The sequence below is a fragment of the Pagrus major genome, chromosome 11 (genome assembly GCF_040436345.1).
Source record: "Pagrus major chromosome 11, Pma_NU_1.0".
Classification (NCBI taxonomy): Eukaryota; Metazoa; Chordata; class Actinopteri; order Spariformes; family Sparidae; genus Pagrus; species Pagrus major.
In genome coordinates this window covers 27,360,174-27,372,977 of record NC_133225.1, presented here as the reverse complement: position 1 = coordinate 27,372,977, position 12,804 = coordinate 27,360,174, and the positions used below count along the sequence as shown (strand labels likewise).

The following is a 12,804-nucleotide window of genomic DNA, read 5'->3' as shown; positions in this document are numbered from 1 at the left end:
TATATACATGTATATATAAACTGTGGGTCTACTTTGTTTATTCATAGGTGTGAAAACGTTTTGTTGTTTTAGTGAGACTGTGTAACTTTTGAAAAAAGAAAAAAACACAACCCTCCTTGTACAAATGAATATTTTAATTACACTAAATAATAATAACAACGTTTTATTCATAGAGCACTTTTATAAACCCACACTTAAAACTAATTAAAGCAATAAACAAATAAAACCAACAAAACACACTCAAGGGTTTTGTTATTACAGTGTTGCAGGGCCTGGTCTGAAAAGTAGCTTGTGGTTGCTTAATATTAACTCTGTAATGCTAACTTTAGATATATACTACTGTGGCAATGCTGCCTTGTTGAAAAGGGAAACTCCAGCGATTTTACATACCATGCATGTGTGAGAATAGTTGCATACAGCATTTTGTTGCTCCAGAGGGATCTGTGTAAAATTGTACATACTGTTTCCAGTGATGTCACTAGAGTCAGCATCGGTTGTGGCTCAACACTACAAGTTTGTAGTACTTAGGTATTTTGTGCTCAAGTTGTATTACTGTGTTTTATTATCTTCGCCGTGTCTAATAACTGTGCCTTGTTTGAAAAGAGCTACATAAATGAAACTATTATCATCAATATTTTTTTTTTATATATATTTTATTTTCAGTTTTCCAGCTTAACAAGACATACATGAACTCATAAAAATACAGCTCCAAATCCCTTCCCTGACCCACCCATTTACAAACTAAAAGGAGAATAACTGACGACCAATGACGTATCACTTCTGGTAACCTTTTTACATAAGATCTAATATAGGAGTTGGCAAGGTGTCCATATAGGCCAGATAGGGCTGCCAAATCTCAATAAAGGTGTTGTATTAATTTCTGAGAGTATATGTAATCTTTTCAAGTGGAATTCAGCTATTCATTTCCATAAAACCATCTAGCTATAGGGTCAGACTTCCATGTTATGGCTATGCACTTCCTTTCACTTCCGTTTCTTAAATGTGCACTTATGGTTGTAAAATTCTCCAACAAACAAATTTGCGGATCTAATGGGAAGTTAGGTCCTGTAAGTTTTGTCATAGTGTCACAAAAATCAGGCCAGAATGTATCCATACACATTTTACGGAAGCTATGTCTTGTTTTAATTGTGTGACATATTAAACTAAAAGTAAAATGAAATTTCAAGATGTTTCTTTTTTATTTTAAATTCTATGAACTCTGATATATTTGGAAATTCCTTTGTAGATTCTTCAAATTAAATTTCTGTGTCTTTGAAGATTTCTTGGCCTGTATGTTGTGCTGGATCTAGCCTGAGGATGTTAATCTTTCATGCTGTTATTTCCCTTGATATATATACATTACTTGAATCCAAAGTTGCTGCAAAACTGAGGATAGATTTTCAGAAACTTGATTCTTTCAGTGAGTGGAGATACGGACAATGACTTACTGCAGTTTGAGAACACGGGGCACTATCATAGAACAGTTTGCTGCTTTTGTGACATTTTAAAGCTTCCACTACAGTCCACTACAAACCTCATGTTAATCACTGGAATGAGAACATCACATAAAAGTGTCTAAAATGTGTGGCCCTGAAAAATAAAAGTATGTTTTTATGATTGTCTGATGATTATTTTGTAGAAGAATCTAATGTGGTCATACTGTAAGTTACTCCTGATTAACCACGATGCACTTCAGGTTAAGTTTGTTCTGCACCAAAAAATATCTTACAAAAAATCCTACAGATGGAGACTTTGGAGGAAAATCAGGTCAAAACCTGTCTGGCCGAATGCATATGGATTTGGTGACAACACATTTTGAAGCCACAGGTCACATATACAACAATTGCCTTAAAATAGCCTGAAACGTGATGAGGAACATCGGCAGTACGCAGCATGAAGACCTTTCACAGACAACATGCTCCATCTGCTGAACTTCAAATAAACACTGATCAGTATCTGCTGCATCAGCTTAAATCAACCGTGTAGCTGTCCAAGCTAGCGCACACACACACACACACACACACACACTGTGTTGTGTTTGACCACACTGGGTACCATATTTAATATAAATAACAGGAGGAGACCTGCACACACACACACACACACACACACACACAGACACGGTGAGACAGACACTTTTCCTCTCCTGGTGGAGGTCATTAGAAGTTCCTCTTTCATTGGCAGGAAGTGTGTGTGTGAAACAGAGGGAGCACTGCTGGTCACCACATGCCATCGCCACGGGAACGGGACAAACACGGACCTCAGATGGACTCACATAACACACACACACACACACGGCGCTAACCAAAGCCCAGCGTGGACAGAAGGTTTGATATAGAGTTCATTCAATAGTCACTAACGAGAGTCACGACACAGACAGACACACAAACAGAAACTTTGAACTAACCAATCCTTTTTGAAGCCAGCAGGTGAGCTAACCCCTAAATGCTTCAGTGCTCATACTTGAATGTTAAGCAGGAAAAACCTTGAACATTAAAACCAGGCCACGGCACAGTCGGCTCTTGGTGAGGCCAGCTGGCCCACCTCTGATACCTACTGTGTGTTCTCTCTGTAAGAACTCCAATATAACACCAAATAATGCCAAAACAGAGTCGGACCGAGCCAAACTGACAGACCATCACACCAGTTTGACATTTATGACAGTTTTTCCATTGACTTTTAAAATGAAAAACGCCAAAAAATCTTGAGTATAAGTGAAGTGGCTGTGAAAGGTTTGCTACTTTGTGGAGGAGGGCAGCTTCCAATAGGGATCATGACAAGATCCGTTAGCTTAGCTACTCAGCTATAGATGTTCAATATGTTCCAAACAAACCTTGTTTCACCAATGCTTGGTTAATGTTACTTCTGGCAAAGCTAACAGATCAGTGACAGAGAAATGTATTACACACCAGATGTGGATAGGAAGGTTAACAAAGACGTTTTGATCAGTTGTACCTGCAGTCAATGTGAGCTAACAACAGTAGCTGACCTCTGTGAGGGAGAAAACTAGTAGATTTTCTTTTTGTCTGCTGCAGCATTCATACTGCATCTGCTCTGGAAATGACAAGACCTTTAAAGACCTCAGTGCGCTGTCCAGGGTGCTGATCCCATTTAGCACTGAACAGCAGACACGAGCAAACTCCTCTGAAACGCACTGATTTTCTTGCTACAACCACACACCAGGCTCACACAATATATCACCAGCACCCACCTGTGTGCACCCAACACAAGCACTGTGCTCTCTACCATCTGCTAAGTTGGAGAGACAACACCAGTGAACTGAAAAGCAATTGTTTGAGTATGTCAAGTTTATATCATTTTTCAGTTAGCTCACCTTCAACAAGATTCGTGTGATAGCCTGGTGGCCTGACTGCTAGCTCCCTGATTCTGTGCGTGCAGGTCCTCCTTGTCTGTGGTTACATTTAGACCAAAGCTTTTTAAAGCCGGGTTGTACCAGATAACACTTAACATTTTCCCAGTGATCAGAGGCAAAAGTGAAGTTAATCTTCTTAACATGTTCTGCTCACAGTTCAGCTACATACAGTATCATATATCTAAAAAATAACATCTGATGTATGTAAAAATGAATGCGAAAGAAACTTAATGAAGCTCTGTGTAACTTCTGTGTTGTGCTCAACTAATGTTAGCTACTGTTGCTCTCTGTTAGTTGAGCAGAGAGAGGCACCAAGATGAGACACTCAAGACACGCATAAAGTCACATCATTTGGACTGAATCTGATCCAAGTCTTACACAAAGAAATCCACAGTCCAGCAGCATTAAACAACTTAAACATCGTCCACAGGCTTGTATAGACAGCCGAGAGAGACGGAGAGGGACTTATTTTTTACGTCATGGGACAATCCGCTCACATATGGCCAAATAAAGTGAATAATACATGTGAATTACTGTAAATATTACATATAACCTCTTTAATGCAGATCCGTGTACAATATCTACAACATAACACTACATTTTAAAGTCCAAAGCTGTGACTCCACTGCTGAGAATAGCACAGAGCTTTAAATGAACAGGTTGTAGCTATTTACACTTTAATGGAGCAGAAAGAATATGGCTTTGTTTTTAGCTTTTGATAAAATGTCACACATTATAAAAACAATCAAGAGATCTAAGAGAACTGCTCTGCTTTAAGACACATTTCCATTGCTGGTTTGATCCAAGCACCTTGAGCCTTGAGTTTCCTTCTTTTTGCAGAATCAATTTGACCTCAACGTCCTCACATATAAATAAACTTCATTTGGGATCTATATTCAAACAGACTTTCTCTTTTGAAATTAGAATTCAAAATCCATACATCATGGATTGGTTTCCTCGGCTCCTGCCATAATTTTCCAATACATTTGCAGACTGTAGCTGCTGTATACATTATGTTCTGACAGCTTCTTCTACATCTGAATGTATTTTGTCCTTCAGTTGCTCCTCAGACTTTTTAAAGGGACTGTGTATCATACTGTGGTCTTGTCTATAACAAAACCCTCTTGGACTTTCTCTCGGTCTGAATAATACATGACATACACACAAACACACTATACACACATGTACAACCTCTTCAAGTAAACACATCTCTGAGGTGCATCAGGGGACCAAGGGACCTGATGGGAACTGTGTGTGTGTGCGTGTGTTTGTGTGTGTGTGTTTACGTATTATTCTCAGGTCCCCCACTATGACAGCATCCCATTAGCTGAGCCAATCAGCAGTTATAACCTGGTTTCCTAGGTTACGGCCTTCTCAGTCACTCCCAGAAGACAAATATCCAGGATGGTGCTTGTTGGGAAACCTCACTTTGTCTCTGTGTGTGTTTGTATGTGTGTGTGAATTTCGAAAACTTCAATACACAAAAATAAGAAAGAATGTCTTGTTTTCATTAATTACTATAAAGGAACTATTCTGAAGAAGTAACCACATCACAACATAATAATCAAATACCAATAACTTAGATAAACATGGTGTGTAAAGGGTTGCCATTACTGCTTCCTATTTACATTGGCTTTTATGTTTAGGAGGAGGAGAAGGAGAATAAAACTAAGAAGGAGAAGAAGAAGGAGGAGGAAGAGGAAGGAGAAGAAAAAGAAGAAGAATAAGAAGAAGGACAAGGAGGATGAGAGGAAGAAGAAGAAGAAGAAAAAGAAGATGAAGATGAAGAAGAAGGAGAAAAGGAGGAAGAAGTAGAAGAAAAAGAAGAAGAAGAAGGATTAGGTGGTGGAGCAAAAGAAGAAAGAAGAAGAAGAAAAAGTAGATGAAAGTGGAGGAGGAGGAAGAGAAGAAGGTCCACAGCATCATAATTTAATCACTGACACGCGGTATATAAAGCTTGAGATGCATAACCATGTCCTCCCACTCTACAAAAAGGAAGCCAAAATACCCCTGATACACTGCCATCTTGCTCTGGTTTGGAGCCACAGTCTGCACAGTGGTGATTGGCAAATGTGGGATCAATCTCCCGCCCACAGGCCCACCCAACTCAATCTTGAGCAGGGCTGAGCTGTCAATCATGACATCATATCCCCTATTTATAGCATCAAAAATCAGCATGATAAGAACTACCTAAAAGGTTGTCCCATGTCCCACATGGAGGGGGCAGGGTTTATAACCTGTCCAGCAGTTAGCCACCAGATGTTTGTCAGTTTTGTGGACCTGTAGGTCAATCTTTATATGCAGCTAGTGGGTTAAATGTTTCAAGCCTGTGGTGAGTAGTGTGCTCAGTGGCATCTATAAACAGACCCAACAGTGATGTCACAAGGTCCTGAAGTACACCTGTTCGTCACTGCAGCAAGGTGAGAAGTTAAACCCCTGGAGATCAGCGGAAACAAGATTTCCTGAGGGTGTTAATTTACTCCTTAATTAAAAAATCTGTTCTGTCCTGTTGCAGCTCAGTTATATTTTCTTATGCATTGATCTCTACATGAGATGGATGGTGATGTACTGTGTTTATGTGCAGTACTCACCCTCCGGTCTGTACTGTGCTACTATGGTAACGGTCTGTCCTGCGTTCTTCAGAGCAGCGGCTGCCTGCTCATGTGTTGCAGTGGACAGGTCCACACCGTTCACCTACACACACACACACACACACACACACACACACACACACACACACACACACACACACACACAGTTAGAGCCCATGCCTTGGATCAATATTAATAAATGTACAGTGAGGGGAACATGTACATCTTGGTTGAACAATAACTCACAGTCGACCAGTCACGTGTATGTGTGCATGTGTATTATGTGTGTACTCTGTGAGCCCGTTTAATGCATATAATCATTCACTGTCAGCACTTCCATCATATGATGGTCACAGACATTGTGAAGGGTTTATCAGTGCCTCTACAGTCTGACAACTAAATCCTGTCTGAAGAAAATTGAAAGGCACATTTCACTTCAGTCGAATACAAAATACAGCTTTAACAGTTATCACATATCAGCCATATCAGTGGTGAGTGGTTATTCTGAGTTGCATGACTCCACATCAATTAATTACATAGAATAAACAAATAAAGTTGACAATAAACTGAAAGGACTTCCTTAATAAGCCAATGTATCCTCTATAGAAATAATAGCAGAATCTGAGTTATCTTTATTGATGGTGACAGTGCTTGTGTTATGTATGTAACAGGTCTTAGCTCATACCGACAAGATGCGGTCTCCCTTTCGTAGCTCCCCACAGAGATCAGCTGGACCTCCAGCAAGAATGAAGGAGATAAAGATTCCTTCTCCATCCTCCCCGCCAACTATGTTGAAACCAAGACCTGTGGACCCCCGCTGGAGCACCACCCGCCTGGGGTCCCTGGTGGAAACACAAGTTAAATACACACACTCTGTTTAACACCTGTGTAATAACCAGCGGCAGACAGGATGAGTAATTATTTAATTTGAAATTGTAAATACATACAAAAAACCCCCAAACTATTGAAACTGTATGAAGAAGTTTCTGTAGTCTTTACTGCATATTCTTATTGTAAATCTCAATGAGCCGAAGCAGTATTTAAAATTATGATCATTCACCACAATGACCAGCAGATGTCAGTATTGCACTGTCTCTGATTTGTTGCACCACCAGGGTTCATTGCTCTGTCCTAAACACACACTTCTGACTCAGTTTATACCTGTACATGTTTGACTCTTTAGTAAATCATCAGAACTTGACTGTAAAAACAGTCAAAACATTCAAATACATGTTTAGGACGGAACTGAAAGCAGGTGTGTCTTATTGCCAGGAAAACAGTAGGACATGTTATTCTTGGATGAAATAATCCAGATTAATGCAGGAACAATTTTAAAAATTCAATATTTGAATACCTGCGAGTGGGCTATCGAGGTATTCAGAAATATATGTATATATTTTTGCAATGATCCCTAAATTGTGGATACAAAACACTTGCAACAAAGGCATGTAACACAGGCAGGATATTTCACTTTCATTTCGTCTTACATCAAACTTTATCGTCTAGAATGACATGAGTGCACTGAACCAGTAAACTTAATAATAATAATTAATAATGCAAATTTAATCATTTTAAATTATCCTAAGCATCTTCTTCTGTATTAAAATCTCTAAAAACAAGAGTTTTAATATCGTTCACACTGGGCAACATATATGTCGATACTGATATATCTGTGATAGGCCAATATCAGCCAAGAATATCAGCCAACCTATATATCAGTCTGGCTCAACTAAAACAAAACTGCTGTATCAGTATCTAGACACCTACATTAAACACAGTTCCTTTGTCAGTGTCGTAAACACTCTGTGTTTCAGTTACATTCATTAAGGTGGGCTGCTGACTCAGTTTTTAATGCCACAGCGATCATTAACTGCATGGAGGGTGGTAAAGTATAAGCACAGATGTTAAATTTTATGGAAAATGAGAGCACTAAACAGTTTCAGATCGGTTTCTGTATTGAGAGGTGGTATCCCTCTTTCTACAGCACAAATTAATAGATGCTTTCTTCTTAAGAAGGTGATTTCAAATGAGAGATGTGATCTGATGTTCTTAAAATGTGCACACTGACTGCATATTCATTGAAACCCCATAATTTTTCATTTGCATGAGAAACTAATCAGAGAGTGAAAGAGAAAGAGATGAAAGGGAGAATAAAGGAGAGATACGTACACAGAGGAAAAAAGAAGGGCAGACGTCAAAATGACCATTCTGCAGTCAGTCTGAGGCTTATCAGATTTATTATAATCAAAGCGCTCCGATTGGCCCAGACGGTTATGACGAAATGAGTCATATTCTGGTAACCACGGTGACGCCAGTTGGGTGACCAGGGCTGTGATAGGCTGTAATCCGTCCATTAAAATGGATTAAAGACAGTAGAGCAGCACTGAGTGTGTATGTGCGTGTGTGTGTACATATGTGACCTGAGTTTACATGTTAGACTAAATTCTCACTGCCATCTGCCAAACACACAAACACACTCACACACAAACACACGCACGCACACACACACACACACACACACACACACACACACACACACACACACACACACACACACACACACACACACACACTCTGTTTCCAAATCTGATGTTGTGGGCCTCTTTTAGGACCAATCAAGACCTCTGTACTGTATCTCCATTAGAGTTGGATTTCTAATAGTTGACAGATTCAAACATCATCAAGTGTTTTAACCAACAGAGAATCTAATGAAATTCAGTCGGTGACAAACTGCAGGAGATACATTTCCTGTTCAGTAATAAGATGGAAACAATAAGAGGATTCTAGACAACTTCTAGTGAAACTAGAATGTACTGAATGATGTTATCGCCGACTATTTTAACAGTCGATTAATAGGCTTGAGCGATTTTTGTGGAAAAAAAAGTCTAAGTTCTTGGATTCCAGCTTCATACTGATATAATAAAAATATAATACCGCTACTAACTTCTTAAACCCAGATTAGCCCAATTAAAACATAACATTTTCAAAACCAAGCTACAGTTTCACATCTCTATTTTATATCGGCTTGTTCAACCTTCTTTTTTGAAACTATAGGATGTGATGTTTTGACTAAGTGTAATATTTAAACCAGAGACATTTTTTGATGTAACATATTACATTAAGTCTTATCTGATATGCAACATTTTTACACTTGTTAATTCCCTCTAAACAGTGCATTCAGAAAGTATTCAGACCCCTTCACTTTTTTCACACACACTTTTTCCCCTCATCAATCTACACTCAATACACCACAATGACAGTGGAAACAGAATTTTTTTGCAAATTTATTAAAAAGGAACAACTGAAATATCATATTGACATAACTATTAAAACCCTTTGCTTTGACACTTTGAGATTTAGCTCCGGTGCCTTCCATTTCTCTTGATCATCTTTGAGATGTTTCTCCACCTTGACTGGAGTCCAGCTGTGGTAAATTCAATTGATTGGACATGATTTGGAAAGGCACACACCTGTCTATATAAGGTCTCACAGCTGACAGTGCATACCAGAGCAAAAACCAAGCCATGAGGTCGAAGGAACTGCCTGCAGAGCTCAGAGACAGGATTGTGTCGAGGCACAGATCTGGGGAAGGCTACAAAAACAAGTCTGCTGCATTGAAGGTCCCAAAGAGCACAGTGGCCTCCATAATTCTTAAGAAGTTTGGAACAACCAGGACTTCCTAGAGCTGGACGCGCGGCCAAACTGAGCAATCGGGGGAGAAGGGCCTCAGTAAGAGAGGAGACCAAGAACATGATGGTCACTCTGGCTGAGCTCCAGAGATCCTGCTTGGAGATGGGAGAAACTTCCAGAAGGACAACCATCACTGCAACACTCCACCAATCTGGGCTGTATGGCAGAGTGGCCAGACGAGGCCTCTCCTCAGTGAAAGACACATGAATGCCAGCTTGGAGTTTGCAAAAGAGCACTTAAAGGACACATAAACTGGAAGAAACAAGTTTCTCTGGTCTGATGAAACCAAGATTGAACTGTTGAACTGAAGCATGGTGGTGGTAGCATCATACTATGGGGTGTTTTTCAGCGGCAGGGACTGGGCGACTGGTCAGGGTTAAGGGAAAACTGAACGGAGCACTGTACAGAGACATCCTTGGTCTGGACTGGAGCACTCAGGACCTCAGACTGGGCCAAAGGTTCAAATTCTGTTTCCGCATTATCATTATGGTGTATTGAGTGGAGACTGATGTGGGGAAAAAATAATTTAAAAGATTTTAGCAGGCTGCAACATAACAAAATGTGAAAAAAAGTGAAGGGGTCTGAGAACCTTCTGAATGCAGAAACCGTACATATTTGTTAATTTTAGGAAACATTGAAAATATTTGGCGGTGTACCATATCTGGTTTGAACCAATGGGTCTGTTAATCTGTTCCATAAACCTGTAGCTATCTTCGTGTGAGGTCTCACCTGGGGATGTCGTCGTCTCCCGTCATGGCCCTGGGCAGTGGTGAGTATCTGGGTGTGGTCAATGGGGCGGGGCTCACAGACTGGCTGCCGCTCATGTAGGGGCTTATATGGTTGTCTTGATGAGGGGAGTACGCTGGAGGGACAGATACACATTTTTTTTCTTATTTTACCACACTGTCATGCACAAAATATCATTTCATTGATGTATTTTAAAAGGCTGAATGTGTATTTTCATGTATCCTTAGTTTAACTCCAACAACTGAGTCTGAACTAATCTTAAATGTATTGTCTGATCAATCACAGCTCATATTGCATGTTTATAAAATCAGTTAAAACTGCTGATGATCTCTCTCTATATTTAGAGATGTGCTGAGAGATGGTGGTGAGATACATGCTGTTTGGTAACGTGTGAGATTCAGAGCGGTGAGAAATGACATGTTGTTTGATAATATGCTGATTTGGAGAGGTGACAAGTGGCTGTAATCCAGTGAACCAAATTTACCCAGTCAGACTGTTATATAACACATTTAAAACTGTCTGGTTGATGTCATCGTTCTATCTTTTAAACCACAGTGTTTCTGACCAACTTAAATTGGTCAGAAATCACCACAAGTATTTGGCATTATCACAATGGACACTGAACTAGCACATTGTGATCAGGGTCATCTAAAAGATTATCTTTATCACATGTTTAACTTGTTATTGCGAGTTCTACAATTCTGACTGAGATCACAATATCCTCAATTCAATCTCTTTCAGGTAATTTCAGGGGCGTCATCTTTTTAGTGTCAACCACAGCCACTTTTTGTCTAATGTGAGTGGAGTAATACATTTTTATGTTCATGATAACAAACACAGCAGTTCCCTGAGGTATTAAGCCCTGATGTGAAAATCCATTAAAAGGTCTATTAACCACTTCACTGAGAGTCATAAATACTATTATGACAAGGATTATACAGACAGGGACAATTTTACACCTTTTCCCCCTCAGTGCTGATGACTTGCAACAATATCATTGTGACACAGGCTTCTGTGACATCTAAATCTGTCTCCGCCATGACTGAGCTGCTCCTCACACATGGGGAGTCTTTCCCATCACCACTATGAACAGCACGGTCATCAAGCTAATTACAAAGACACACTCCATGCCCCCCTTTACTTGTTCCCTTTATTGGTCATATCTTCGTTGTCTAATTACTCTTTCATACTGGACAAGAAACCCACTAACACCTGCTAACATCTGGCTTTGACAGAGAGACTGAAGTTAAAGATATTAGGTGTCTAATTCAGAATGATATTAAGACTTTTTAAAACATATTTTAACGTCTTCTGGATGTTTTGCCTATTTTAACACATTTAACAAACCCACATACATGTGCTAATTTTAGTGAAAAAATGGTATAACACCTCTGTATTATACAGTAAATGAGACATAAATATGTGTTTGTTAATAAACTTGTTATTTTGATAGGTTGCTTGTAATGATGGCGGTTTTGGGAAGTTAATTTGGCCTATTTTTTTGTGCACTTGAGGGAAAATCATTCAAAGCGGTGGTTTCATAAATCATGTTTGTTTTTTTGTGCCCTCGGGGGGGAATATGAATAAATCAATCTCGTGCTGGTTTACTCTACCTAATCATGGCATTTCTCTGTTTTTGCAAATCATTTCTCCAGTTGTAGTAGGAGTCTCTTCAAAAGAGCCTAATAGTAGATGGGTGCTTTTTATAAACACACCCTGAGCAGAAATCTCTACCAACAGCTTTGTTCCTCGCTGTTCTTTATAGTTCAACACCATCTGGCCCTAAAATGCTTCAGCCTTGGCTGTGATGGTGTGTGCTACATTCACCAGAGCACTGACTGTCTCACTGCAATTTGTGTCTGATGTTGAGGATTAAAGTGAAATATGGACCAAAAGCAAAATTGTTGCATTATGTGTATAAGTCTCTGTTGTATGCGTACTTACAATTAGTGACGTCAGGTGGAGGGAAGTTGTCATTGATAAAAAGGGAGGTGTGTTTGGCCACACGGAGGTAAACGACGTCGGGGGTTGACTTCAGGGCAGCCACTGCCTCCTCATGAGTGACCTCCTCCAAACAGGAGGCGTTCACCTGGAGACACATGGAGACATAGATTGTAAGACAATGTGCAGGCATGAATACAACACACATTAGGCACATTAGGCAGCATGTAGACAACATTATGTCCACTGCAACGTCACATAACCAAAACACAGCATATGGATTCTTTCATGCAGTTCTTGTGGATGTGTGGACTGCACATGTATCCTAGAATATACTGATGGACATTTATGGATCCAATATTCAGCATTTTTCTTATGATCTGTCTTTTTTTTCTTCTTCTTCTGTTTAATCTGATTGCCGATAAAAATAATTTTAAAATACGCTACTTTGGCGTTTTTGAA

General features: G+C 39.6%; 1 protein-coding gene across 1 annotated transcript in view; it reads right to left on the bottom strand.

Moving 5' to 3' along the window:
* LOC141005129 (discs large homolog 1-like protein) overlaps positions 1-12,804 on the bottom strand; it is a 127,017-nt gene that overhangs the window by 25,625 nt on the left and 88,588 nt on the right. Inside the window, exons 12-15 of the mRNA XM_073476891.1 lie at positions 12,346-12,490; positions 10,384-10,516; positions 6,650-6,806; positions 5,965-6,067 (exon numbers count right to left, since the gene is read on the bottom strand). Coding sequence (XP_073332992.1) covers positions 5,965-6,067; positions 6,650-6,806; positions 10,384-10,516; positions 12,346-12,490 — 538 coding nt within the window. The remainder of the gene's footprint in view (positions 1-5,964; positions 6,068-6,649; positions 6,807-10,383; positions 10,517-12,345; positions 12,491-12,804) is intronic.